Genomic DNA, 27,894 nt, shown 5'->3' with positions numbered 1-27,894 from the left:
CATCAGCCTCATCAGTCCTTCCAAGCCAGTCAGCTCCCTGCCTGTTCTTCCTCCTCCTAATCACCTCATTCTCCTCACCTGAGCTTCTCTGCCCCTGCCTCCACCTGCACTACATCCTCTCGTTAGACGTGGTGATCAAGTCAGTCTCTGTTTTTACTAGTATCTTGCAATTTGTGTGACATTTCCAGCCAGTTTGCTCACAGCCCCCCCCCCAAAAAAAGAGATCATACCAATCTGCTCCTGTTTCAAAGGGTTAAGCAGCTTCTGAAAGGCGTCTGAATGCAGCGTATGAAAACTGATGTTGATCCAGGTTTCAGACAATTGACTTGATATCCGGAGGTGATCAGCTTGGACAAAACTATATAATTCAACTGATAATGGACCTGAACCAATTTACAATAAATAATATATTGTGTAGTTTCTGGTTCTGTTTTTAGTGCAGCAAAATTACCACTTTTATTGTCTTCCAGCTGAAAGTGACAGTAATAGTCTGCCTCTCAACTGTACGGTTAATTCAACCTCATGAAAAACAATGGATGCTGGCAGACAGCTATTTGATGGACACTGTAAAAACCCATGCTATAGTCTCTTAGTTTGGAGTCATAAGTATCAAGTAATTATTTTTATTATTATTAGTAGTAGTAGTAGTAGTATTAGTATTATTATTTACATTGTTTTTACTTTCCCAGTAGTCAAAAGACTTAAAAGAAATCCTAGACAGTATTCTTTAATAAATCTTAAGCATTTTTCTAAGGACAGCTTTTAATGATTTATTTTTTAATTTATTTTTAAAATAATTAAATAATTAATAATTAAAACTAAATCACTCAGCCGCTCTTTTCTTTTCCCGCACCCAGCCATTTGTCATCTGCACACTTATTCATTCTTTGGAAATAATTTCTACATAAAAAAACGAATGATAAAACAGACTTAATTTAAAACAAAAAAAAAATATATAAAAAATTGTTGAGTCTTAAATTTAATAAAGGGTGCATATATTTAACATAATTAAGCTGAAGTTATTTAGTTGTGTTACAAATTTAATTAACTGGTACTTTCATTTAGTCAATACATCCAAATATATCTGTTAATTCTAATTAAAATAAAAAAAACATGTTTATTTGTTTAATAAAAATAGTGCAAACTATTGCCACAATGTTTAATTTTTTTTAGTTGGTTTTTACAGTGAAGGTAACAGCACTGCAACACTATACTGTAAAAAAAAGGCATATAGATTTTTTTTTTTTATGTCAAGTGTACTTTTACAAACAAGCTCATCTTTAGTGAGAATGCAATGCTGACATAATGCACATCACCCTGAAACTGTTAAAGGGGGTGTCATTATGTCAAGTATTTTCCTAACGCTCAGCCTAAACTCTATTCAAACCTGTTACAAAAAACACTGCATCAACAGCAGCAATAGTAACATCATTGTTCATCCCTGGCGAGTGCACGCTGCATGATCCATGCAGCCATGCCTACAGCTGCCCACCATTCAGTTTTCATCAACTGGTTGGCAAACACTGATGAGGTCATTGCAATATAGCATCTGTAGGAACAAGTGCCCTATATTGTCATGACTCTCATTCATATCAGATGAAGGAGCAGCTCTTGGGAATTAATCATGTGGATGAAACTCCAAACTAAAAGAATAAGCCCCAAAGAGAATCTGATCTGCACACAGTTGAAATATAAGCTTGTTATGCTCCTTATGGCTGATGAGGTGTGCCAAAATATATTTTCAGCTCGCGAACAGAGACGGCGTAGTGCAGTTGTTGGGTAAAGTACTTCATATCTCAAACAGGAAAAGTAAAAAGGTCAATATCACATAAAAGATGTTGTTATTGCTCAGTGGGACTCACATGATGGTTAGAAACTTCCTACACTCATGTGTGACGATCCGTTAAGAGAAGGAACCCTCATAAACAAGCAAGGCTTTTATTTTGTAATATTCATTTATTGTTCAATAAAAATAGATTTTAAAAAAGTGACGTGATGTCTCCTTCATGACTTCGCCTGATGGATCTGCCAACAGCTCCTTGTAAACATGGGGCTTTACTATATTTTTCAGCTGGAAAGGGAATTTAACCCCCCCCTTATCCCCTTTAGCATAATCTTAAGACAGACTCCTGTCTGTAACTTCCCTGACCTTTGACCTCAGTAGTGATGACAGCCTCACATTCACTTACTTTCACATTTCGGGCGGATACAGTACATTCATCCCCTGGTCTTTGTTCGTCTATGTACATGGTTCGGGTTTCTGGTTGTGTGATTTGTTTTTGCAGTTGGCCCTCGTAAAAACCACTTTTAACAACGTGAATAAAGAAGACATCTAAGCGCTAACACAACAGTTCAAGCCATTAGTAAAACCAATTACAACTCATAACATCTTAAGACATCTTTATACAGTAGTTACACGTAAACACGTCTTTGAAAGTGTAAGGAAACTAAACTCTGTAAACACTTTGAGAGATGCCACTGTTAACTCCCCCCTGCGACAGGATCCACAACATCCTGGGAACCTGGAATGCTACAGTAACCGAGTTCAGGTCCGCTCACACCCATCACCCTCTCCCCAAAAGAAACTTTCTGATGCTACATTTGGAAATGCTGCAGGTTATTATAATGGTACGATGTTGCTGAGCATGTGCTGACCTTATACAGCCTGAAAAGTATTTATCATATGCTGGAAAACAGTTGATAGAAAGGAAAAAAATAACAAAAAAACAACAGCCTACAGTTTGACATGTGGTGCTCAGTGTGAACAGACCGTATAGTGTGAACAGAGAAATTAAAACATGGCACAGGTTCCCAAAAATGAGCTAAAGAGAATGATTTCGATTGTTAAGAGGCCTTATTCATTATGTTGTTAGAATAAATGTGGTCTGGGATACTTTGCCCCATGAGTTCTTATCATGTTGCTTCATGCATGTTGTATAAATTTGGACAACCCGGTAAATTACTTAATTACAAAAACTTCCAGTTAGTATGACTGTGTTAAAAGTAACTGTTACATTTATGCAAGAAAATCACATTGTTTGTTTTTAAGAACAGACAAATTGTATGTTTGTATGTATGTTTAAGCTTTAAATTTGCTGCCACAAAGAATTCTGGGACAGCATTATCTCCTTTCATTTGTAAAGGATAGTCCGCTGCGTCCTATTTTAAAGGAGATAAGACAGGAAGCACTTCCTGAGCATTTAGAGAATAAGACCAGCTCCTATTGTGGCTGCCATTCAGGGTGCTCTCACATTAGCGACCCGGGCCTGGACCTAAGTACGTTTGAGTACGTACTCCTGCATGGTCTGCAGGGGGTGTGTGAAGTGTGTGTGCCGTGGTCACTGCCATTATAGTAACATGACTTCTGTCACTGGTTTGGGAGCTAGCCCATACTTTTTTTCAATGCACTTTGGAAATCAAAAGAGAATTTTCTATTCAATTACTGATCTGTTTCTCACCTCATGGACAACCAGTCCAGTCAGCAAACAGAGTTGTGACGGAATTCCTCAATCCCATCCGTCTCTTCAGACCTTCGTATCAGTGCAGCACGGGGCCCATTTACCGCTCGGAACATGAACAAATGTGCTTAGTTCATGACGTTAGTGGTTGCTTCTTCTTGTGTGTACTGGTGGATTGCAAACCGTCTACATGCATACCACCACCTACTGTATCAGAGTGTGTACATATGTAAGCGTACTCTCGACTTTACTATTGTGAAAGCTGACTGGGAGAGGCGAAGGGGAGCAATTGTGCACAATTGGGCTCTAGCACAATACAAAACAATCATGCCTAATGTGAAAACACCCACAGATACTTCCAGGTCAATTTGCTCAGTGACAAACCTTCCAAATTAAAAAAGACTATTCGACCACAGCCACAATGTCATGTTTTGGAAGAAGGTTGGCTTGCTGTAGTGTGGAAATTTCACTTTTGACATTTTGTCCATCTGTCACAGGCATTGCAGGTCATAGTGGTTTGTTTGGAGCTAAAACATATATTTCAACCATCTTATAGTTAAGTCCTTTCATATATAACTTATTTTGAAGCAGTTCAGAAGAGAATTTGGAATAATGTTTTTCTAACAAACAGCGGGCCTCTTAACAACGTAAGTCATCCTCTTCACACTGGAATCCCTTTGGGAGACCCTGCTCTAGACTGGCGGGCACCATTTTCTGATGCATCTGGGAATACCATCGAACCAAACACAACAAAACACTGAACCGGTTAACTTTAAGCACAGCATGAACTACAGTACTTTAGATGTACTCAGCACAATTCTGGAAGGTTTACATGCTTTTTTCCCCATCTATTAGAAAAACAAAGAGTCAAGTATTGCTTGTGTTTTCTCTGTCGTGAAAATCCAAATTAGCTGGTTTTATTTTGTGTTTCTTCACAAGATGAGTGTTTGCTACACTACGACTGAGTCTACTATACAGAGGATTTGTTGCTGCAAAAGGGAGAAAACGAGCACCAGAGAGCCAGTGCCAGGTTGTGAAAGATGCAGCTTCCACCCTCCTCCTCGCCCTCTCTCGCTCTCACTCTCTATCAAGCTCTCTCTCCCCTGCTTGGCCGCTTTGCTACCAGACAGCAAAGTGGCCAAGAGCAGTTGAGTGACAGGCTGACGGGCCAAATCGTCAGGCCGATTGCGTCCCCAAGCGGAGACGCCAGCCCCCCTCTGTACTCCTCTCTTCCTTCCTGCCCTCTGGGCCGGCTCCAGAGCCCACATCCTGGGAACATGGGGCCGGGCGGCTGCAGCCGACAGCTCTTTGGGAATGACACAATGAGAGAGTTCATCGGAAAAGCCGTGTCCGCGTGTGGCTGGGGAGGATGATGCTGGCCATTTCATTTTGGCAACGTGCGAGGCCCGATGTGCCGGCGTCAATCATGCCAGAAGTCACTGTGACGCTCCATTAATCTTGCTCTGCATCACAATCTTTTTCCCAAATGATTTTTGACAGCACAAAACTGTGTTCTCTTTGTTCAGTTTTGTTATTGTTCATTTGGTGTCCATATGAGGGTCTCTGATGTTCAGAAAAAAAACGTACGGGGAAACACATTTCATGGAAACAGAAGCATTTCAGATAAGAACACAGCAGAAAATATGACATGTTATAGCTGCAGTTGTGGACAGTAATACCACAGTGAGAGAGAAAATATCGAATTAAGGATCCTGTTTGTACAAATATAACAGTTCCTTCATTCCCATATATGTTTGTCCAGAGATAATCCAAAGGATCTGCACATGGCACAAACTCTTAATTGTTTTCCTGACCTCAGTCTCTCTCCTCAAAGTGTCACACTGTGGTGGCCCGACTGTGTTTGAGCGCTAGTGGTGAATACTCCTTAATGCGAACACATAGTTTGCCCCGCAGCCAGGGGTTCTGGAGTTCCAGGGGACAGAAATCATCCTGAAGCCACTTTTCTCTATTGTCCACCACCAGCACGAGGCCAAAGTGCTTCAACTGTTCAGGACTGTAGTACACACACTGCTCCTGTTCGCTACCGCCACCGCTGCCACCGAGCATGCGCCGCGACACGACATTCATCTCCTGCACAACTAGCTGGATCATCTCCCGTGCCGATGTTCCAGGAGTTACACAAAGCTGAAACACAAGTGGAGAGGTTATCATTCAGACTGTGACAAAAACAAACTGCCGCCTCATGGTTGTATGCCTACGTGCACCAGTCAAGTTGTACTTACAGTCTACGTCTGTGAAAACATGGATGCTTCACACACATCTTCTCCCACCAGCACAAGAGATCAGTACAATTTGTGTGAAATGTTGTCATAATTAGTGTATGGATTCTTGATTTATAGCAAAAATCATGTTTTGTGAGGTCACAGTGACCTTGACTTTTGCCCACCAAATTCAAATCAGTTCATTCTTATATAAAAGTGGATGTTTGTGCCAGATCTGAAAAAAATCCCCCAAGGTCTTCTTGAAATATCTTGACCTTGACCTTTAACCACCAAAACCTAACCAGTTCTTTGTTGAGTCCAAGTGAATGTTAGTAAAAAAAAAATTAAAAAATCACTCAAACTGTTCTTGAGATATCACATTCACAATAATGAGACAGACAAGGTCACAGTGACCTTGACCTTTGACCCATGAACACCAAAATCTAATCAATTTGTTATTGAGTCCCTTCAGATGTTTGTACCAAATTTGAAAAAAATCCCTGAAGGCGTTCTTGACATCACAAGCATGGCATGTACAGACAACTGGAAAACATAATGCCGCCGCCCTTGGCTATCACCTGTGCAGAGACACAAAAACGGTCTAAAGTTGATTTGCTTCAGTATGTCAAAACCTACCTTAACACTGGTCTCCTTTGGCAGGCCTGTACGATACTGCGGGTAAACTCTGAGTGTGGCGTGACAGCCTTTCCTGAGGGCAGCAGATGATGGTGAGGAGAGTCTCTGTGTACCGCTGTCCTCTGATAACGTACGCGCTGGTGGAAGATGGGGTAGGCAGCGCTCGGCCGAGCAACAGCGGTCCACTGACGAAGGCCTGTGCCATCTCCGCTGTGGCGAGGTGGAGGGTGAGGGGCAAGTAGTGTGATAGGAGTAAGGCTGGTGGGCTGAGGTGGTGGAAGGGAACTCCAGGCTGCTGGTTCGCACACAGAACGCCTGTCTCTTCTCTGTGATGTGCAACAGCTCGATCTGCCTGCTGGGCAGGATGAAGTCACTGTCAAACAGCTCGGGGGCCCCCCTTCGCCTTTCCACTACACACCGAACTCCTCCACCGCATCGCTCTCCTTCCCTCCCGTGCTGTGGTTCAGAAGCTTGGAGGACATCTGGGGTGGAATCTCTTAGTGCGCCACCTCCACGCCCACCCCCGCTGAGACACATCCCTCCTCCGGAGCCGCTACCATCACTACGCAGGAAACCACGGGGCTCCAGTGGAGCAGAAGATGAGAGGGGAGAAGGGGGCAAGAGGTCCAGCTCACGGGGACTCTGGGCACGGCTGGAGTCATAGTCACTGTCAGTGGTGAGGAAGACCTCAGAGGAGCCCTCCTCATCTGATAGCCCAGCGAAATCTGCAGAATGTGAGAAATAGTACTCAATGATAGTCAGAGTTTGGGGGTAATGGAATATAATTAACGCCATTACATATTTAAGATACAAAATATGACCAACTATTATAATACAGTTTAAACTGGTGTTACTCTGAATACATTTATTATCCTTAATGATAACAATGCGAGCAGGCGTCAGTTTGATTGCATTGTTTTCTACTAGAATGTTCCAACTGGTCACGAGTGATGCAACGCTGCCTTTCTGAACATTTGTCAGAATATTTCAATTTATTGCTGTCGCTTGCTTTGAAAGTTCTGCCATTGAATGAGAACGGCTGATTTCGTTCAGTTGAAATAGGGAGTTATCTACACAAGACTTCCTCATTTGACTGGAAAAAACTTAATAATGTGGCAGCTGGCTGGAGGGAAATTACCAGGAAAGCAATGACCATCACAAATAACAACCTACTTGCTGTCAGCTATATTGTATGTCTTTTCCTTTAAATATCATAATATTAAAGGTATTTTTTGCTTTAAGATGTACAAAAATACAACGATAGCAATTACCTGCCCATTTTAAGTGGTTACATCTACAGTGGAGTGCATAGCTGATAGCTAGCCCACATGGTTTGTTTACATGATGTAACAGAAGTGTATCTTGTGTACAGTGTAAGGTTCATATGAGGAACACATGAGCCATTAACAAATTTAAGACTCAGTCAGATGAGTTCTGCAAGATGACTTTAAAGTATTTCCAAAGTAACCCAAAATATTCAGGATGTGTTACTTAGTTTGAATAATCTAATGGAATATGTTACAAATTACATTTTAGGGCATTTATTCATAATCTGTGATGGAATAAAGAAACCCTTCCAATACTGTAGATAGTGTGTACAGGGGAATAAAAAATGGGCAATTTGAGCAAAATCCAATCAGAATGTTGTATGCTTGTATCCTATATTTATAATAGTATCATAAAACCACAGAATTCAACAGTCTTCTGTCTGCTTTTGATTCTGACCTGAGTGCTTGCGGCAGGGTTCAGGTGAAGGCATGGGCGAGGGCATGAAGTCTGGCTGAGAGGAGGTGGAGGGAGGCTTGTTGGGCAACACTTCCTTGGAGAAGTCAATTATCCAGCTTATGGAGATGCCTCCTGTTGGCTGCTTGTAGCGGGCATACTGCAGGGCGTCCATGATCCACCTTGCATCACGCCACACCTCCTCCATTTGCTGGCATACAGTCAACAAGATCACAACAGTTTATCTCAGAAATAATCAGATATATCGTGTTTGATTCATTTGAATCCATCTCACAAGCAGAACATCATCAAAACTTGTAGATGCTGCAGCTGTATTTGTGTGAAAATATATATTCCAGCTATGCTACCTGCATGTGCTCCTGGACTTGTTGGTGTTTCTTCTTAGCAGCAAGGAGCTCTGCCTCAGAAAAGGCTTCTCTCAGTGCCTGCTGGGACATAAGGGACTCCAGCTCCAGCAGAGCCGAGACTCTGCAGTACTGGCCGATGAAACTGGGGCAATAGGCATTAAAGTGGACTGTGGGAGAAAGGGAATCCAACAAGGAAAAAATAAAACCGCTGTTCCAGTGAAAAGAGGATCATATACTGTAAATTTGGAAATGGCAGTTGGTGTCAAATTTCCTATTTCTGCCAAAAGCTTGATATACTGACCCAGTTCAAAGATCTGTAGGGGCAGGGTGAGGAAGCCAGAGCGAGGGGAGTAGGGGTTATTCTGACCAGGAGCTGTGCACACTTCATCTGAAGGTGGCAGGAGGAGAAGAAAAGACACTTTCTCCCCAAACTCCACCACTTCCTGGCTGTAGATACGAAAGTCCTGCACCTATAGACACACAGAGACAGGTGATCTCATTAGGGGAACCTATGCAAGTATGTCTAACATTACAGTAGCAGCAGAATACCGAGATCATGTCCAGTTAACCTTTTGTGGAACCTGGAGCGACATCACTTTTCCTGTGCTGCTTTCAGACGCCTTTAAAAAAGTATTTACACCTTTGAACCCTCAGCAAATTGGTGTGATTTCTTTCAAAAACATGGGGAAAAGAAATATTCCACAAACTGCAAGAAATTGGTAGATTTAGAAAATTGCTTTTAAAAAAAAGCTATAGGAAAATGTCTACAGAAAAAAATAAAAAAGCTAGGAAAAATAACTTGATTAATAAATATGATAAATACTTATTTAAAATTATGTTACAGAGTCGTGTTTGCCTTGTTTGTTTTTGTTTTTACCAATTTTCAGGTAATTTTCTTGTACTTTACAAAATTTCTTGCTAATTATTGGGTCACTTCTTCTTTGTTTGCTCATTTTCCTCTCCCCATCTTTTTGAAATAAATCAAGCCAGTTGGTTTCAAAGGTTTACAAAGTCTAGTGTTTAGGATTTAGGGGGATATATTGGCAGAAATGGAATATGGTAATGGTTCTTTTGGTGCTTTTGCCAAACCTCTCCTCAAGTATCACTTATCCCTGTCATCTCTCCCTACTAAATTAAATGACCAGCTTGCTATCAAGCAGCTTCAGGAGATCATCACGAGTGAATAATTTGAATCAGCTGTGTTGGAGCATAGAGTGATCCAAACATGCAGGACAAATGGGACTCTGGGAGAGATTTGGTGCTTCAGTGAATAATCACCTGTAAATAAGAACTGTTGTGTTTTCGAAACCTTAAAATTAGCTGTTTAAATCTACATAGGGAGAGGGTTTTTTCTACGCTACCAGGCCAACACAAAGTCAATTTTTCACTCATTTAAGAATCTTAAAAGTAAAACCAGAGGCTCCAACTCCAATAGTGGAGTAGTAAGTAAGGAATAAGGCAACTGCATGGTTTGCTGTAATTAGGGGTTATTGCATATCACTAATACACTGTTACTCTTACTGCTAAAGTCATATTTGTTGTTTTTTGAACTTTTTTAAACATCCATCCCTTCTGGAAACAAATACATTTTTCAGTTTAAGTTCGACATTATGATGATAGTCTAATCTATCAATACATGCATTAATAGTCATGTTCATATTCAACTTTTCACAGAGCAGTCAGAGCAGTCTGTTCTGTCTAGAGCTATTTGGAACAGTGGGTGGTAAAAGGTTAAAGTCAAATGGACAATGATTGCCATTGTGCTGGAATTCAAACCATGTTCTTTTACAGAAATCATGTAGAATTAGTGGTCTAACCAGAACTGGCTGAATACCCACTGGAATCATTTTGCTTTGAGCTCTTGCTACTGCCTGCCTCTGGAACTTGGCTGGAAATCTTTCGAGGAGTTTCAACTGGTTCCATTATATCAGTCAAAACCAGTCTACACAAAAATACCACTTTTTATGCATATGGTAAAGAAATGGCTGTAAATCTCACTGTTGATTGACAAAGATATACAGTTTCAGACTGACTCTGACCTGATTGCCAGGGACATTGATGTGAGCCATCAGGTCCTTGATAGCACTGCGCAGGTCCTGTAGGAGGCGATGTGGAGCGCTCTGTTCTTCGTGGTCCATTTCCAACGACTCGTCCAGAGAGCTGAGAGCCTGCAGCCACTGCCACTCCTCTCTAAATCAACACACACGCAGAACACACTCACAGGATTGCTATACAGGGATGCATCAGTCCGCGCAGTTGGTATCTTTGTCAGTGGTTTATCTGTCTATACAGGTGTCTGGTCAAAAGCTTACTGGCAAAGTGTGTGTTTTTGCCACTGACAGGCGCCGGTTGTTATTTTAACCATCTGACGACATAAAACGTTTTTCTTTAATTTTTGCTTGATCGTGTCTGTCTATTATTGTCTTCTTACAACTACTCAACTGGCGAGAATTCAAAAGGAGACATCTCTTTCAGCGAGACTTGGTTATACACAATAACAGACTGACCGGATCAAGCAAAAGCTCAAGAAAACATTTTATTTCTTTCATAGACAATCTGAGCCTGTCAGTTGCAAAAACTTTTTGTGAACGTATATTGAGGGCTCTTTTCACGAGGGTTGCATTGCAAGCATTTTGCTGCTGCTGGCGGCAGCCCTCTTACTTAATAAAGGACTAATTTAATAAATTATTGTTCCCTGTAGTCACTTTTAGTCCTATTCTGACTAGTTTACCTTGGGATCTTATGTGATTTAGAAATAACACCCCCCCAAACATCTGTTTTGTGTCGCACATTCACACCAGGATATGTGAAGTCTGCATTTAACTCAAACTACTGACACTGATATGATGCTTGATGAGGGTTTAACAAACAGAATCGATTTTGCTACCCACTGTCACATGTCATCCATTTCATCATGTTTCAAGATTTCCCACTTCTGATTGATTTGAGCTCGCCCTCTTTGCGAATAGATCACCATGCTGTGTAGTGAGATTAACCTCCTGCACCCAAAATGTCAAGGCACAGAAAAAACAGAAAACCTCAATGCAGCCCCAAATAAAAGAGATGCCAATTCGCGCAGGACTAATATTATCACACGACCTTTGGCGAAATTAGGCTAGTAACTTGTGGTGGAATTTTTACTTCACAAATTATGGACATGGCTGATTCGCACTGCATTAAGATCACACACAACCGCAGCAATTTTTACAAACCACATGAGGTCTTAAGGTGATACAAGTCCAACGTTAATAGAACACAAAATTGTGGAAAAATAGCATCCAGGTGGTTCTCTTTAAGTAGTACATAATCCCCACCTTGACACGTTGCTGTTGTCCCGAATTTTGGTGTGACAGAGGACGTTGGGTAACTTCTGAGGAACCAGCGCTCTGATCTGCTCCACTGATGTACACAGCTTCAGGTAGCCTAGGTATAAACCTGGAGACAACATCTTCCTGCTCCGTCTGTGATACGCCAGCTTCTCCTAGGAACAGCAGGTGGACAGAGATAAGTAAGAGGACGTGGTGTCAACTAAGGCTGAGTGTGGTGACACTGATTCTAATTTTGTCTCTTTAAGTGACCTCACAGTCATCTAAACAATGTTGTTTTCATTTTTTGCTGTTGTTAATCCTTAAGAGACTTCAGTCTCAAGTCGTTCAACATGTTTAGAGTGGAAGTCAGCACGACAAAATAGCCCATCAGCACATTTTTATGTATTTCATCATACAATTTGTTCATAACTGGCCACAAAACAAATATTTCAGTGAAATGTGGTTTTGCCAAAGGGAGTCTCCACCATTGTTTTGGAACCACAAGGTCAAACCGACTTACACTTGAGACAAAACAGCATTGCAACAATGGTATCAAGTTTACCGGGCTATATAGACAAAATCAACTTGTGGTTTTGTTCCAGATTGTGGTCACTGTGAACAAAACAGCCACACAGCATTAGTTACAAAACACAAAACAACAACAATTAGCAAGATTATCATCATGGGGTCCACAACGCTGAAATTCAAATATAGCCTTCCAATTTCCATCGCCTGAGTGAGTAGCTTTTAAAAACAAAGTGACAGAGATGATTAACATTTATTTTGGATTGGCACAGATCCGAGATTTGACCTGAAATCTGGCTTTTAATTAATTTGTTGTCTTTACAAAGGAGGTGACAAATGGAAGAGGAGAGTCATGATGATTAATGTTTGTCTAAATAAAGAGTGTCTGCGCAGGCAGCGCTCATAATTGGAAGCACATTTCAATTTACAGTCCTATTGTTTCAGCCATGGAGCCTCATGGTGTTCTATGAATGAGAGCTTAAAAACATTAGAGCGATACCAATAGATTAACATTTTCCAGTGTTTTAGGGCGCATTTTGTTGTTGACAAAGTGCCTTACACTACGCTGTTTCATCTTACTAAATCTCTGGGTAACAAAAAAATGCAAAGAATGAGCCTGATAAAAACCACAACCACTGCTGACAAACACTCCTACCATTCCTAAACTGCAGTGGAAGCAGCCTGTCTCCAAAACAAAAGCAAAAATAACACATTTTCCAAAACTGAACTAACTGCCAACCACTGCATGTCTATTCCTGTAGGACTCACGTGGAGTGTGATGAGAAGCATGTCCAAGGCAGTGGGCTCTTCAGGGGATGAGATGGATTTGCGCTGGAGCTGGAGTTTGCAAAGCTGCGTCCAGCGAACCCCATCCAGGTTAGGACAGGCATTCATGTCCTTCAGGAGCACCAGCAGGGCGTTACCATGCTTGTCTTTGATTGGCTCAAAATACACCTGGCCAAGGTCCTGGGTTCCCAGCATTCCCTGAGGACATCAGGTAATAATTTTACTGCTATTCAGCACTTTTCTCTTTTGTAAGAGCACCACCGCAATTTCAATTCCAAAACCATTTTCAAAATAGTTTGTGATGTTGAGGGCAAGTCTACTGAACATTATATTACCTGTAAGAGGGAGACAGCCTGCAGCATCTTGAGGCGTGTCTGCAGAGTACAGGAACAAGATGACTGCGACGGACTGAGACACTGCTGCAGCCAGGGAATCTCCTCCCATAGATAGGACACCTGGCACATGAATTGGATATAAACAAACAAAAGTTTTTCAAATGCACCTGATGGTAAAACATCTGCTGGTCGTTCCTGTATGCTAAATATAAATAAATAACTGATGGATGATGTAATTTGTTAAAATGTAGTAATGTGTCCATGTAAGTTACTATATAAAATGCATAATCCTATTAATTAAAAATATTCCTATGTTTTTTGAAATTTTTCATCAGTTATATGATTGTATAAATGGGTTTTACAGAATGTCATTAATTTTATGAGAACTATATCAGTGTTTGCTGTGTTGTATGTTTCTATCTTTCTCTCTCTTTCTTTCTGGCCTGCTACCTTGGTAAACCAGAGAAAGTCCTGCATGAGGGAGCTGGAATAAGAGTCTTCAACCTCCACAATAGGAATCTGGTCCTCTGGAGTCACCAACACGTTGTCATCTCTGTATAGTATGGATGTCAAATAGAGACCTCTGCAAAGTAACACAGAAAAAGTACATGTTATGGTAGAAACACTAAAGCACATTGTACAATTCTTCTCTGGTACACCATGCTTTATTCACCAGATATTTTCTGCTATCTTGCCTTGGTGTCTGAAGATGTTTTAATTTTGATGGACTTGCATTAAATCTTACACTGATCTGCACTACGCTGTGCCTAAGATATAATATTAACATGACAACATATCATTAAAATGTTATAATAAAAGTAGTTGTAGCCATTAAAACTATGACACAGTCAGTAGTAAATTTAACAATAAATAATCGATATTATATCCATCTATTCATCCATCCATCAATTTTCATCCGCTCATCTGGGGCTGGGTCCTTGGGCAGCAGGCTGAGCAAAGTACTCCAGATGTCCCTCTCCCCAGCAACACTTTCCAGCTCCTCCTAGGGGACCTAGAGGTGTTTCCAGGCCAGGAGATATATATAATTCCTTCAGCGCGTTCTGGGTCTGCCACGGGGCCTCCTGCCCGTTAGACGTGACCGGAACAGCTCTAATGGGAATCACCCAGGAGACATTTTGATCAGATGCCCAAACCACCTCAACTTGCCCCTTTCGATGCGCAGCAGCTCTACTCTGAGCTCCTCTCGGATGTGTGAGCTCCTCACCCTACCTCTAACGCTGAGCCAAGCCACCCTCCTTAAACCTTAAATTTTACCCTCACTTGTTAACAAGACCCCAAGATTCTTGAACTCCTTAAATACACATGGATATGATATGTTCTCTCCAAAATAAATACTCATTGAAAATATATTGAAAGATTGAAAAAATAATTACAGAAGAATTCCAATATTTAGTTATTTTATATGGCCCAGGAAAGTTCAATCTGTATTAGTGAACATTAGCTTCTCTTTGTCAAAGCCAGAAAGGAAGTCTCTGAGTTGTGTTGTAATAGTGTCTGGAGCTACTCCATAGACCCTGGACAGGAGCAGGATATTTGTTTTATTTTTTATACCCAGATGAGCTTTATTCTACTGTAGTGTTCTCAGTTCTGAAACAGAAATAATGTACCCATATACTAAGAACACCTCCTCGGGTGCTCTTGGGGTCATCTATAACATCTTTCTTCGTTAACTGTCGATGGAGCAGCTCCACAATTATTACCTTAAGACATAACAAATTACAGTTTTAACACTCTAGTTTTAAAACTTGGGGGAGAATTAGTTTTGTTCAATATTTTCGGACTGTCATAGACCATAGGTATAACATGTATGATTTTTTTCAAATTTGCCATACATGCAGTAATTACAACTCCTTTTATATTAAAGGTCTAAAGCATTAAGATATATGTCACATATCATGAAGAATAAGATGATCTACCTTTTCAAGCTTTTAACAAATTTGCTGGTGGTTTGGAAGAGGTGGCGCAGGCTTTTGGATACTGAGTGCTTCCTCCCTTGCGATGGAGCTTTGCACTGTTCTGTACGGACAAGACAGAGACAAAAAGAAGAGGTCTGTCAATTCAAAAGCAACAGAATAAATGAGTCAGATTACTTCTGAATAAATATTCTGATGTTTAAAGTCAGGGCGCTTGTAGCAAACTCTGGTATGACTCTGATTGGTTTTTCTTGCTAACACCAATGAATAACTCTGTCCTGACAAACCCTAGAAACATCTCTTCCACTGACAGGCCGTTACCTAATTGACAACAAACCTGACACGTCCAACAACACGGTCGGAGTGGAATGTTTTTCGACATTTCATGCGCTCCAGTGGCGCAGCACCATTTGACAGTCATGCTGGCTGCCAACAGCAGACTATGGGCCTTAAGGGAACCACTAGCTCTCGGCTCCCAGAGGGACACTAACTGTGTGCATATGTATGTGTGTGTGTTTACCTGCACATACTAAAGCTGCTGGAGCATGGCATGTCTTGAGCTACAGCCATATGAGTGGAGCCAAGGAGTAATTTGTGTGTGTGCGTCTGTATGTGTCTTAACCCTTTGCCACTCACTGACAGGGAGGTCAGTTAAGTCTGTGGGGACATGTTTATTTTTAGTGGGCCTGGAGGGGGTTGGAGGTGAGAGAGGGAGGTGTGTGTATATATGCATGTGTGTGTGTTTGTGTGGGCGCCTGTTGGTGAGATAACGCACCTCCCAACTCATTAGAAACCCTGAGTCCCTAACCCCTCACAGATTCCCTCTCCTCCCCTCCCCAGGTGATCTTACTCCAGCCCCAGGCCACTCAAAGTCAATAAATCCCCCCATTCAGGAGCCGAAAAGAGCTAATTTTCTCTTCAGGTGGACGAGTTGAGGTGGAGCAACAAGAAAAAACAGCACCCCTCGACCCCTCTCACCGCCCCAAATTTCTCTTTACATGCGAGTCTGTTCGGCTCTAGTCCTCCTGGCCTCGGTCCCTGTTTGACACTGAGTAAGACAGACAAGTAGGGCTGACTGCTGGGGTGCTTGTGTTAGTCAAGGCCTCTTTCACAGTTTAATTAATAGTGTTTGTACAAGAGGGAGAATGTGGTGCAGGCTATACGGCGGGCTGCGATGAGGGGTGCGTACATGGACGTGCAGGAGAGCTGAAACGAAGACCATGTCCTTGAATATTTGTGTCTGTTTCATGTACATGTGTATCTACGTGTGTGCCTGTCTATCTTTATGTGTGTATATGTATGGACAGTAGACAGGACGACTGGCGGGCTGTGGGGGGTGGAGAGGGGGGAGGCAGCAGTAGTCAGTGTTAATTTATGCCCTCTCCCGACTCCAGCCCGGGACTCGTCTCTTACAGGAATAACAAACATGACCCTAGGACACGCCACCTTGGCTACCGTGCCTGAACTCTCAAGCTCAATCAGTCGTCGTCTGAAGACCTGAAAGCCACTCAATACTGACTATTATATTGCGTCTCGCCCTATTGCAAATATGGTCTGGGCCCACAGTGGACAATAGTAAGTGGGTGAGTGTGTTTAGGCAGAAAAAGAGAGACGACTTGCTCAACGCTAAATGCAGTTTGCTGTCATGTAAAAGAGTCAGTGTGGACAGGTTTTGACACTTATGGGACCAGCTTACAGCCTGCAGTGTTTGGGGATATAAACAGCCTGAGTGTGAGAGAAGTTGATCTGCATTTTGTCACAGAGAGAGAGAGAGAGGTATTCAGCGGAGGAAGGGCTGAGTCATGGAAAGATGTATAAGGAGTGGGGTGGGGGGTTGTTGAGACAGAGGGGAGGGTATTATTTTTGAGGTGGCACGCTGTCTTAGGGTGTACGGCCCCCAAAGTACTTGTCGTGCCTGAGATTGTAAAGTGCCTGTCAAGGTGAGATGAAACACAGCAATTGGCGAGACGTGTTACACCTGCGAGCCGAAGCATCCATCGCTCATGTTTGTTTACGCAGAGAATATTTCTGAAACGTGAATTAGACGGTGGCTGAAAATTCAGATGTGTTTGTTTAAGAATGGGACGGGTGCAGTGAAAACGACAGAATCTCGGGTTAATGTCAGAAACTCATACAACAGCTCAGGGTGCATTTCACTTCAACTTCTATGACTTTATGTCAGCTGATGTCAGAACTAAAAGCTGATCCAAAGGTCAGGTGTTCTCAAGCTGTTATTTTACTGAAGAACTTTCTGCATGCAATCCCATAGTTAAACCCAAAGGCAGTTTAAAATATCCAAGCTAGACTGCGCCAACAAAGATTAACTTTAAAACCTGATTAAATCATAGTTTAAGTTAAAAATTTTGTTGCACCCAACTTAAAAAACTGGTTTAAAATTGAGAAAGCTTAAATTTAAATCTCTCTTCAAATCTCAGTTTAGTTTTTACTAAACCTAGATTAAATCCAATTTTTTTGCACCAAAACTTTAAACTCCATTTAAATTTAACTCTTTAAACCTACAGTGGAGGAGGTTCAAATGTTACAGTGGCTGCCTTTTTTAGACGGATTGAGCAAGATAATCAAGTTCCTTAAAGAAAGTTGAGAGACAGCATCAACCCATGTAATCTTTATGATGATGACAACTTTTTGTCGAGATACCGGTTCACCAAGGACACCGTTTTGAAGCTGAACAGGAAGATTGGGCCAACTGTCAAATATGACAGTGACAGGGTTCAGCCATGCAAACTGTTTATGCATATTACTGTTATGTCCTTTAGGTAAATACGGCCAACACATTGATCAAAAAGTGGTTCATACCATGACAGACACAGTGGCGGTGAGCTTCTTTTATCTGCCCAAGTAGCTGGTCTAGTGCCTCCTTCTGGCCTCTCTGACGTGGAGCACGGCCATCGATATCCCTCCAACCTGCAGACAGAGGTAGGAAAAATGACATTAGAAAAGTGACCATGCAATGTTCTTGATGTATCAAGTGTCATAGTGCTAAATTAGGACAGAAAGGTCTCTTATTAATCTATACTGTGCATTATGGTACCTACACATTAGGTAGACTTTTAAAGACGTCAGATTGCTGATTACATTGTATGACTATCTGTCTTCTAATGGAGTATCTTGAATTTATTGTGATTTGCACATTACAGGAGTGATTAGTGACAGGGGTCGCACTTTGCAAGACATTTCACCAGGAAGAATCCCTAACAAGTCCGTCAGGTCTCCAAACTACAGTCAACTAAACACGTGAGAACAGATGCAGGGAAAGATGTATGACCACGCTCTAGACAACAGCTCTTTCCTCCAAATATAGATTTCTGCAAGAAGTAGCTAGCAATGCAAATGGTTTGTGCACTGATTTGCAACACAAAATCTATAGAGAAAAAGAAAATATTATGGAAAAGAGAATGGTAAGGGAGATGCCGGCAGTAACTCCTCCTCCCGATGTTTCCTTCACCCCGTATCTTGCACTTTCACTGGCTCTAGGACATCGCTGCTGTCATTGCCGATCCAGATGTTTAACCTGCATCACTTAGATTGTGCCTTTGATAATTCATACATAGTTATTGTCGCTCACAGGAGTGAACGCAAATATGCCTCTGAGCTGGGGCATATCTTGGCACTATCCAAAAACTTTTGATGAGTGAAAAATGAAGGTTAAAATTATGTAGTGTAAACTTATCATTAATGGTGGAGAAGCAAAGATAATGAAATTAGGCCGTTCAAGACAGAAAAGCATATTAAATATGTTGCTGTTATGCTCTAGTTGCAAGATTTATTTTTAGCCATGCTGGTGGCAAAGCTCTATAGATAACAGCGTCGGTCTGTCGGTCCACCACTTTGATGTAGAGTGATATACTGTATGTCAACAACTATTGGATGAATTGTCTCAAAAATCTGTAAAAATACTTGGTTCCCTGGGCATGAATCATATGAACTACATGATCTTTTTATATCGCGCTGTTGTCGGGTCACAAATGTTATTTTATATGTGTGCAATACTTGGATACTTGAATGCTGTGCTTTGTGTTCAAATCTAATTAGCAAAAGATAGAGTACCAACATGCTGTAACTGTTATAGTGAACATGAGAAATATTATCCCTCCTAAACATCAATTTCTTGTTATTGTGTTACCATGTTTGCAGTAGTATTTAGCTCAAAGCACTGCTGGGCTAAAATTAAACCTCACAGAGCCTCTCATATGACTGTAGACTCTACGTCTACTGTATATTCTCAGAAATTTTTAACAAATGTCTTTGAGAATATAAATTTATATAAAAATATTAGTGTTTTCAGAGATGAGCACACAGACAGCTCTTTTCCATACACATGGTGATTTAGCCTGACTCAGTTTGACTTGTGCAGCAGGGATTTCCAACTCCACGCAACAGCGCTACCTGTTTGAAGGTGTCTTTATCAGATTACATGCTTGCCTTGAGTCAATGACGTGCCCTTTTTGGCACTATTGGGTGGGAAGATGGGGTCCCCACACACTCCATTGATACATTTTTCTAGCAAGCACAGTTTTTTGTTATCCTCAAGGTGTCTGGTAAACAAATTGGTGATGTTCCAAATTTAAATTATTGTCCCAAGTTTCTGTGTGTTTGGCGGCCAGCTTAAATGCTGTACTGTGCAATGGTTCTTGGTAGCAAGCTACTTTTCATCATGGATTTTTGGGCTGTTAAGATTTTGCGTGGCATTTACTAAGGATGCAGATTAATATCAAGTCATTGATCCTGGCAGATATTGGCTTTTTATTGGAACTGACCAACATGCTGATTCCTACTGATATCACAAACCCAAATTGAACACATACAAAACATCAACCTTCAGTTATTTTTGTTATTTTGCATAATGAACGAATATTACATACAATGGAGAGTATCATATTTTATGTCTCCATCTGCTGGTGGGCCATCATAATCAGAGTATGCATAATATGATGTTAATTCCTCTACAGAAGAGACTTAACGATCACTAAAATTAGGTGAGAAAAAAGTGGCTATATTGATAGCGTTGTCTGCTATATTTAGCTTCTTTTTGGTGTGTAAGCCTTGTAAGATTTTAATTACAGGTTGCTACTGGGGAAGCACACATATTGTGCTGACAGTGAAAGGTTTGAATGACATTCTTTGTTTCATTTGAAATAGTTGAACCTGGATCTATTGACTATGGAGCAATAATTTTAGTAAGATGAAAATAAACTGGACTTAAACTGACACTTTCACTATTGTATGACCATTCAGTGCAGACACATACGTCAGTGGGACTCTATGTGAGGTTAGTCTGGGGATTGGGAGGGGGTTAATCAAATTCTGCTTGGGACCCCAAAAATTCTTGGGCTGGCCCTGTTCCTGAGGCCTTCCAGTGGTAGGAGTGTGAGGTGTGTGAGATGGCCTGCTACTCAAACAGGTCTTGTGTGTGTGTGTGTACTATGGGAAACAGCAACCACCCCAGTGTGAGAAAGCTGTGGTTGGCTGACAGACAGACCTACTGAACACCACTGCTTCTGGCTGCCCTGCACATATTTGGGATTAGAACAGTCAGTATGCACACGCACATGCACGCATGCACATGTAGAATGACACACAAACATGGAATAGCTGCCCCAGTGATAGAAAATTAGGAATGTAACACACCACACATCCAGCTGTGCTTTCAAAAGCAAAAGACTCTGAACTGTAATACAACCTTTCTTTATTCTTACTCCTTCTTTCTTTCTCTGACTGTTTTTATCCCTCTTTGTATTTTTATTCCAGTGTGTTTCCTCTTTCCCAATCACAAACACACGCACTCACACACACCAACACACAAACACACACTCTCCCTTCCCTCCTCCTAGATGACCATCTCTGCAGAAAATGATCCTTCAGCACCTTCTGCTTAGTGTGTTAGCAATCCAGCATCCTTGCTTGCTCACTGGAGGATGTGTCAGCGATAACCCCCCCCCACAGCAGCATCAACCACCATACACCTCCCACCGTCACCCCCAACCCAACTCCCTCTCCTGGAGCCCCCCGGAGGGCGCGTAGGGCTGAAACACGGTGAGCTCTATTCCCGGAAAGGTGCCTGTCCCGACAGGACAAGCGGGCCCTTTAATGGGCGTCCACGGCCCGGTATAAGGCCCCCACTGTTGGGGCCGCGCCGCGTGCTACAGCACAGACATGCAAATATTTCCAGTGGTAGGCCCAAATGGAAAACACAAACACGCAACATCGAAATTAGCTCCGAGAGAGGGAGGGAGGTGGACAGTTGAGAAAAAAAAAGAGAGGGAAAGCCCAGTCTCTGAAAATGAAGACGCACACACACACACACACACACACACACACACACACAGAGTTGCTGAAAAACACGGTGAGCTGATGAGGACAAACATGTTCATGTGTTCCCCAGATGTGCCCTAAGTGTGCCAACACACCCACACTCACAGTACCTATGCTCACTCTCTAACAGTAGGTGTATACAAACTTTACATGCAGCACACAGTTATCATCTCTCAAATCAATACATTGAATTAATTACTATATACCAACAAATGTATATTATACAAAAAATATATAATATATACCAGAGAAGGCATTTTAAAGTCCTCAATCGGTTCTTTGTAATTTAAAATATAGATGGATGGATAGATAGATTAATAACCTCATAGACAGATTTAGTCAACAACAGATAGATAGATGGAACGACAACAACACATAACAGCTGGAGTTCATCTCCTCACAGCTCACACTCTGCCTTTTTAGTTACTCTTACTCCCTTACTTTATCACTGATTCTGAATTAATGTACTGTTGCTGTTTCTTTATTAATATATATAAATACATATATATATATATATATTTGTATATATATATATACATATAGATAGATAGACAGATAAAGGGAGGAAGGAAAGAGGAAGGCAGGGCGGAGGTTGGGAGCTGCTCTGGTGAGTCAACACCTCAGCTGTTGCTGCACATGACTTCACGGTTAACTTCTTGGCTGAACCCTGGCAGCTTCTTCTGCCAGCCAGCCCCAAACGCCATCCCGAGGCTATGGTTACACACTCTGACGTCCACAGAGGGCGTCCCAAAACCCACCCGACCTGCTGGCCCCAGTGAGTCCAGCTGTCGCCCCCCCTCTAATGATGTCAAAGCGACGTTGGAATGACGTTGGAATAACCAAATCAACTGATGTGAAATGATGCAAAGTTCTTTTCATTTGTGGGAAAGAGAGTTTCGTTCATACAGGACACACACATGCACACGCACACACACACACACACACACACACATCCTGCAGCTAAATCCGGTGTGAAAACTATTTTTCGGTGGTGTTAATTCAGTGACGCCAGCCAAAACCCTTCAGGGCTCTTGTTCAGAACCGTTGTTAACTGGAAGTTTTTATGTTTTGCTTTATGCATACGTTGAACACAACACACTGTGGAGACTTACTGGAAGGTACAGCACAGGCAGGGATGGAAACTTGTGGAGACCCCCAGCCCTTCATGTTGTAGGCTGACACCTGGACATAGTAATAGGTCCCCTGTAAGGATAGGACACATGACAGTCAAGGCTACATATACATATGCATGTGCGTGATTCACTGCATCTGTTTGTCTCTTGCTAGGTCGCTGTCTGTCTGTCTTTATTTCTGTGTGTGTGTGTGTGTCTGTGTGTATAGGGTGAAGGGTCCATCTAGAAGCCTTGTCTGTCTCTGTGCCCAGTGTGCAGACAGCAGGCCTCTGTCTCTCCTTTCTCAGCCAGATCAATCAAACCAGCCGCCGACACTTCCTGACCTCGCCTTGACCCCTGTCATGTGACAGGAGTGAGCTTTGGCTGGCAGCAGGGGTCTTAAAGCAGGGGGAAGGGGTTTCTCTCACACAATAACAAACAACCAGTGGAGCGTCCATTTGTCTACATGCCCGCTTAAAAATGCCAAACATAAATCAGGTGGCAGGCTACCAAGCTGCTCTTTCCATCATCTTGGAAGCTGTTTTGCAACTGTTGCGTATGAATGATCAGGAGCCAAGACTTTCAACAAATAACAAATAAACTGTGTTTTCCAATTGTGTTTTTTAGCAGGGCCATAAGTCTTTCACCCCCCCCACCCCGATTGTGACTACATCTTGTGTGTGGAGTTTGATGTATGTAATAAAGGAGAGTCACTTGGGAAATGTCCTCAGATGTCACCAAAGCAAAGGCCTCAAGTTTGTGTGTAAATAATATCTCTCGTGTGGGAGAATAGCTTCTAAATGTTCAATCGGTCAGCGTCAACAGCTGGAGAAGCTAGAGCTTTGTAGTTCTTTGTGTTACTTTATGTCACCCATAAACAACAAGATAACATATGACTCTATCTTTCTATCTGGTAGTTCTTAGAGACCGAGGTGGGAGCAGAAGAAAAGGTTCACTTTGTCTGAAATTGCTGTGATGTGCAGGGGAATATAAATACACATTCTATCCAAAACCCCAAAACAAGTATCACCTGATATTTATTTAAGACAGAATCACATATAAAATATTTGGTCTGTTATTATGGAATCTGAACAGCAGTTCAGTCTGTCAATTATATGGCAGAGTCCAAATAGTATTGGCCAATCATATTTGAGCAGGCTTTGGTTTAATGCAGGTTAACAGTTCATGCGGAGAGCAAAAGCACACACTGGCCAGAATGCAGCCTCGGGACCCATCTGCTATCGTGTGACGACGACCTATCATCTGCAGATCTTATCGTTCGACATCAATTCAATAGCTGATGGGTTCCAAAATTGCATATCAGACTTCAAAAAATAACCGACACATGGAAGAGCAAGTCTTAGCCTGAATATCCGCTGGCTAGACTGGAACACCTGAAATCTTGGCGATTGTCCCCCGAGGATAAACTGTCATCAGAAAAACAGCTGATACAATATTAAGACAGGGTAATTAATCGAAATTATATCAGTATTGTGATATGAGACCAGATATTGTCTTAGATTTTGGATATCGAAATATTGTAAGAGCTGCCTTTTCGTTGTGGGGAATAGATAAAAGTGGTGGGGAAGTGGAAGTCCATACCAGTAAGCATTAGAGACTCTTTAGTCTCTAATGCTTAAGACTCTTAGGTTTTGCAGTGTTTAAAGCCAGACCTAAGTTTTGACTAAAATCTGTGCAAAACTGTAATCACCAATGATCGCCTACTATGTTTTCTGTTATACTGATTTTTCACTGATGGACTTTTATGTATTGTGTTGTTTTATGTGATGTTGTGTTCACATCAGTGGTCTTTTATGTTTTTGTCCTGTTTAATGTCGTGAATTGTTTTTATTCATGAACGTTTAAGTATTGTCCTGCTAACTCTGGTGCAATTACCTTTAACTGTGCTCTGTCCCTATAAAAATAAACAATAAAAAGAAATAAAAGCGGTTTTAAATGCTGCATTAAAGTAAAGTGATGTCATTTTTTTTTACTTACCAGACTGTTCCAACAGTTTTATTATTTGTTTATACCCACTTAGTCATTACATCCACATTACTGATGATTGTTTATTAAAAATATTGTGCAAATATTTTGTAAAAGCACCAATGGTCAACCCTTGAATATTGTTACACTATGGATATCAAGGTATTTGGTCAAAAATATTGTGATAATTGATTTTCTCCACATCACCCATTAATGTTTGAGATTGTGGCAGAGCTTACAGAAGTGAGTCCAGTGATGTTGCACTGTAGCAGAGTGGTGTCCTCCACCACCATCTCACCCAGCAAAGGACTTAATGAAGGAGAACTGCTCCAGCTCACTGCAAGTACACACAAACACATACAACACCACAATTATATAAAACAAAGAAAGAACCCGACAACTTTTAAACTAAATTGGTATTGAAAATTACAAAAATGCTAATGGATTTTAAATACTTCGTACTCCTTTATTTGTATTAATATTAACACTTGCATGCTCCTCATCTGCATCTAATTTAGCACCAGAGCTTTTCCTCTTGTGACACTGAATAGATGATTCTAAATGAAGCAGTGGGACGGTGGCTGACCTTTGTACTTGGTAACCACAGCAGAGTTGACACAGAGAGGTTCCTGGAAGTCCACCCTCAGACTGGTGCTGCTGCTGACAGACAGGCGGACTACACTGGGGGCGTCTGGAGGGTCTGGGTAGGCAGACAGAAAGAAAGATGGCAAGTGAATAAGTGGAGAGACAAGCAGACTAAGATCTTTCACTGAGTATTATGGCTATTATAATGGAGCAAGCACATACAACTGGCATCTGACTGTAATGACATCATTTAGTCTTCCCGGTCTGTTGCACAATGCATTGCTCAGTTACAGAAACGGGAAAGGTTTAAAAAATGTCACGCAGTGGACGCTTGAGGCAATTTACAGTCAGTAATGGAATCTGTGATCTTCACAAATTAATGTCAGCTAGAACCTGAGAAGAAATGAGCATGTCAGTGATTGTAAATGTAACTACATAAACATCATTTTGACATGTGGTTTATAATTTCCATCCATGTCTACACAACTTACCCATCAAATGACATGAGTATGTAGAATTACAAAGAGGGAAACAATCTTTTTTTTTTGCATCAAAGTGCAGAATGGTTTGAGTGGAAGGGAGGAGTGTGTGCGTGTGAGTGAGTCTGCTTTCGGGGGTGGCTGTCTACCCTGCCACTAAGCGTGTCATGAAATAGCTATAAAAAATTAAAGCAGGAATACAGGCGTGTTATGTTTGCGCGCGCACACACACACACACACACACACACACACTTGTGCACGAGGCTTTCCAGTGTGGAAGCCATTAACTTGGCCCAGACAGAATGCCAGCAGGGAAAGAGGGGGCAAAAATGAAAACCAAAGACGATTGCTTGTATGATCTGAGCAAATTTCACCTCAACTGCTCAGCATGTTAAAAAAAAAAAAAAAGAAAAAAAATCCCTCCAACAACCATCAAAGTTATCCTGGAGTCTTACTAGCATGCTCGAAGCCCGTCTGCATGCGTCGGAAGAGCCGGAGCCTCCATTCCCAGGCCTTCAGCTGCCTCTCCCGGTCGGATCCTTCCCGCTCGCCAGGACCCTCACTTCGAACCTGGGCTTGGTGCTCCGACACCCGCTGCTCGGCCTCCTGCACCAAGGTGGCCAAATGCACTGCTCTGCCCTCCAGACTCACAACTAAGAAACACATGGGAAAGACAGCGAGAGAGAGAAAACTAAATGCATACATACTGTATTCAAGACCCATTTTCATTACACATTTTAAAAGTGACTCCAATATTTCAAACCTATTTTGACATCCAGAAAAAATGCTTTTATATTCACACATGAGAAAGATTGTTGGGCTCAAACTGAGAAATACTGGACTATAAAGTGTGCTGTTTTTCCAACCAAGATTCAAACAGTAAATGCAAAATACCAATACCAAAATACCAACATCAGTTAAAATCATCAGTTAGTATTACCCTTGTAGTAGAGCTATACCATGGTGGGTGTTTTCAGGAATAAAATTATTACCTAGCTCAATAAGAGAAGTAAATATTGTGTTGGTTTGACTTTTATCATGTGCACATGGCTATACTGCAGCAGCCTGCAAAAGTGGCCTACAAAAGCAACTGAAATTGCTTTTGCAGGGACTCTTTTTAATGTCTTTGTTTGCCAAAATGCTGTGGCAGATTCTTCAATAAACTTCATTTAACTAAGCAGTCCCTCTTTAGGCATGACATCACCTCGAAAATGACACAGAAAATGTGGCTATGAAAGTGAGAGGGGCAAGAGAGGGAGGAGTATTCTTCTTTTGCGGTTGCAAAGGGAACACAAAATGGTGGGAACGTGCATCGGCATCACTTTAAACGGCTGTTGTAAAACTATTTTTCTGCAATACTTGTGGAAAAATGTGTATAACGGATCTATTTATATCATATACCGCAGCCTCACACAGCCTTCATCAGAGGAATGTTTTTCTGAGAGGGGGTAGGGGTGTTTCTAAAATGTGAACAATGATGTTTACTTGAACGAAAAACATCTCCATAGTAAATACGATGCAACACCCAATGAAAATATTCAAATCATGGCTGTGCGATAAGCGATAGCGGCTGATGGGGGAAGAACATAGAGATTAAAGATTGTCAAAAGTTACAGATGACTCAATCAAATTAGAGAAAAGGTAATGTAAAGCTGTTAAGGTCACGCAGGACAGTAGCATACTGTACTTCGTCTTTGGTGGCTGGTGATTCTGGGAGTGTTTGGGACTGGTGTGTGTCTGTGTTTAGTCTGTGTGGTCTGTGTTTGTTCATTGTAGATTCCACTGTTGAGCGTTAGATTCCACTGTTGACAGTAAGTTTAAAGCTCCGTGTCAAAATGTCCATCTGGGTGTTTAATTCTGCTGCTCTCTTGGTGTCTCCTCGGCGGCTGCGAACTTCTCTTTGAATCTGAGCGTCTCTTCTGGGTGTCAGTTTTGTTGTTCTCCTCGGCCACTTGTGTGAAGACTTTAAGGCCGTTTGTCACTTTTAAAGCAGGTGACACGAGGGTCGGGGTTGAGTTTTAAGGTTAGGGTTAGGGCTTAAGGTAGGATTACTACTGAGGATCCTTGGACTTGGATTCTCAGACAGATGAAAAGAAGTCCTAAAG

The 27,894-nt window shown here is 41.6% G+C and overlaps 1 protein-coding gene across 4 annotated transcripts in view; it reads right to left on the bottom strand.

The window, feature by feature from the left end:
* Positions 1 to 1,938: 1,938 nt before the first annotated feature.
* ankfn1b (ankyrin repeat and fibronectin type III domain containing 1b) overlaps positions 1,939 to 27,894 on the bottom strand; it is a 170,350-nt gene continuing 144,394 nt past the window's right edge. For all 4 annotated transcript variants that reach the window (XM_042507254.2, XM_088070305.1, XM_088070304.1 and 1 more), the window contains 16 exons: positions 26,245 to 26,442; positions 25,312 to 25,425; positions 24,965 to 25,062; positions 22,740 to 22,830; positions 18,112 to 18,219; positions 15,298 to 15,397; positions 13,811 to 13,943; positions 13,361 to 13,480; positions 13,008 to 13,223; positions 11,721 to 11,887; positions 10,446 to 10,596; positions 8,708 to 8,876; positions 8,407 to 8,573; positions 8,042 to 8,249; positions 6,317 to 7,041; positions 1,939 to 5,603 (listed from right to left, as the gene is read on the bottom strand). In XM_042507254.2, the coding sequence (XP_042363188.2) occupies positions 5,295 to 5,603; positions 6,317 to 7,041; positions 8,042 to 8,249; positions 8,407 to 8,573; positions 8,708 to 8,876; positions 10,446 to 10,596; positions 11,721 to 11,887; positions 13,008 to 13,223; positions 13,361 to 13,480; positions 13,811 to 13,943; positions 15,298 to 15,397; positions 18,112 to 18,219; positions 22,740 to 22,830; positions 24,965 to 25,062; positions 25,312 to 25,425; positions 26,245 to 26,442 (3,074 nt within the window). In that variant the 3' untranslated portion in view covers positions 1,939 to 5,294. The remainder of the gene's footprint in view (positions 5,604 to 6,316; positions 7,042 to 8,041; positions 8,250 to 8,406; positions 8,574 to 8,707; positions 8,877 to 10,445; positions 10,597 to 11,720; positions 11,888 to 13,007; positions 13,224 to 13,360; positions 13,481 to 13,810; positions 13,944 to 15,297; positions 15,398 to 18,111; positions 18,220 to 22,739; positions 22,831 to 24,964; positions 25,063 to 25,311; positions 25,426 to 26,244; positions 26,443 to 27,894) is intronic.

Source organism: Plectropomus leopardus, chromosome 19, assembly GCF_026936395.1.
Source record: "Plectropomus leopardus strain MGB_pleo_1.0 chromosome 19, ASM2693639v1, whole genome shotgun sequence".
In the NCBI taxonomy this organism is placed as follows: Eukaryota; Metazoa; Chordata; class Actinopteri; order Perciformes; family Serranidae; genus Plectropomus; species Plectropomus leopardus.
Note: the sequence above shows the minus strand (reverse complement) of the source record. Positions and strands in the feature narration are given on the sequence as shown.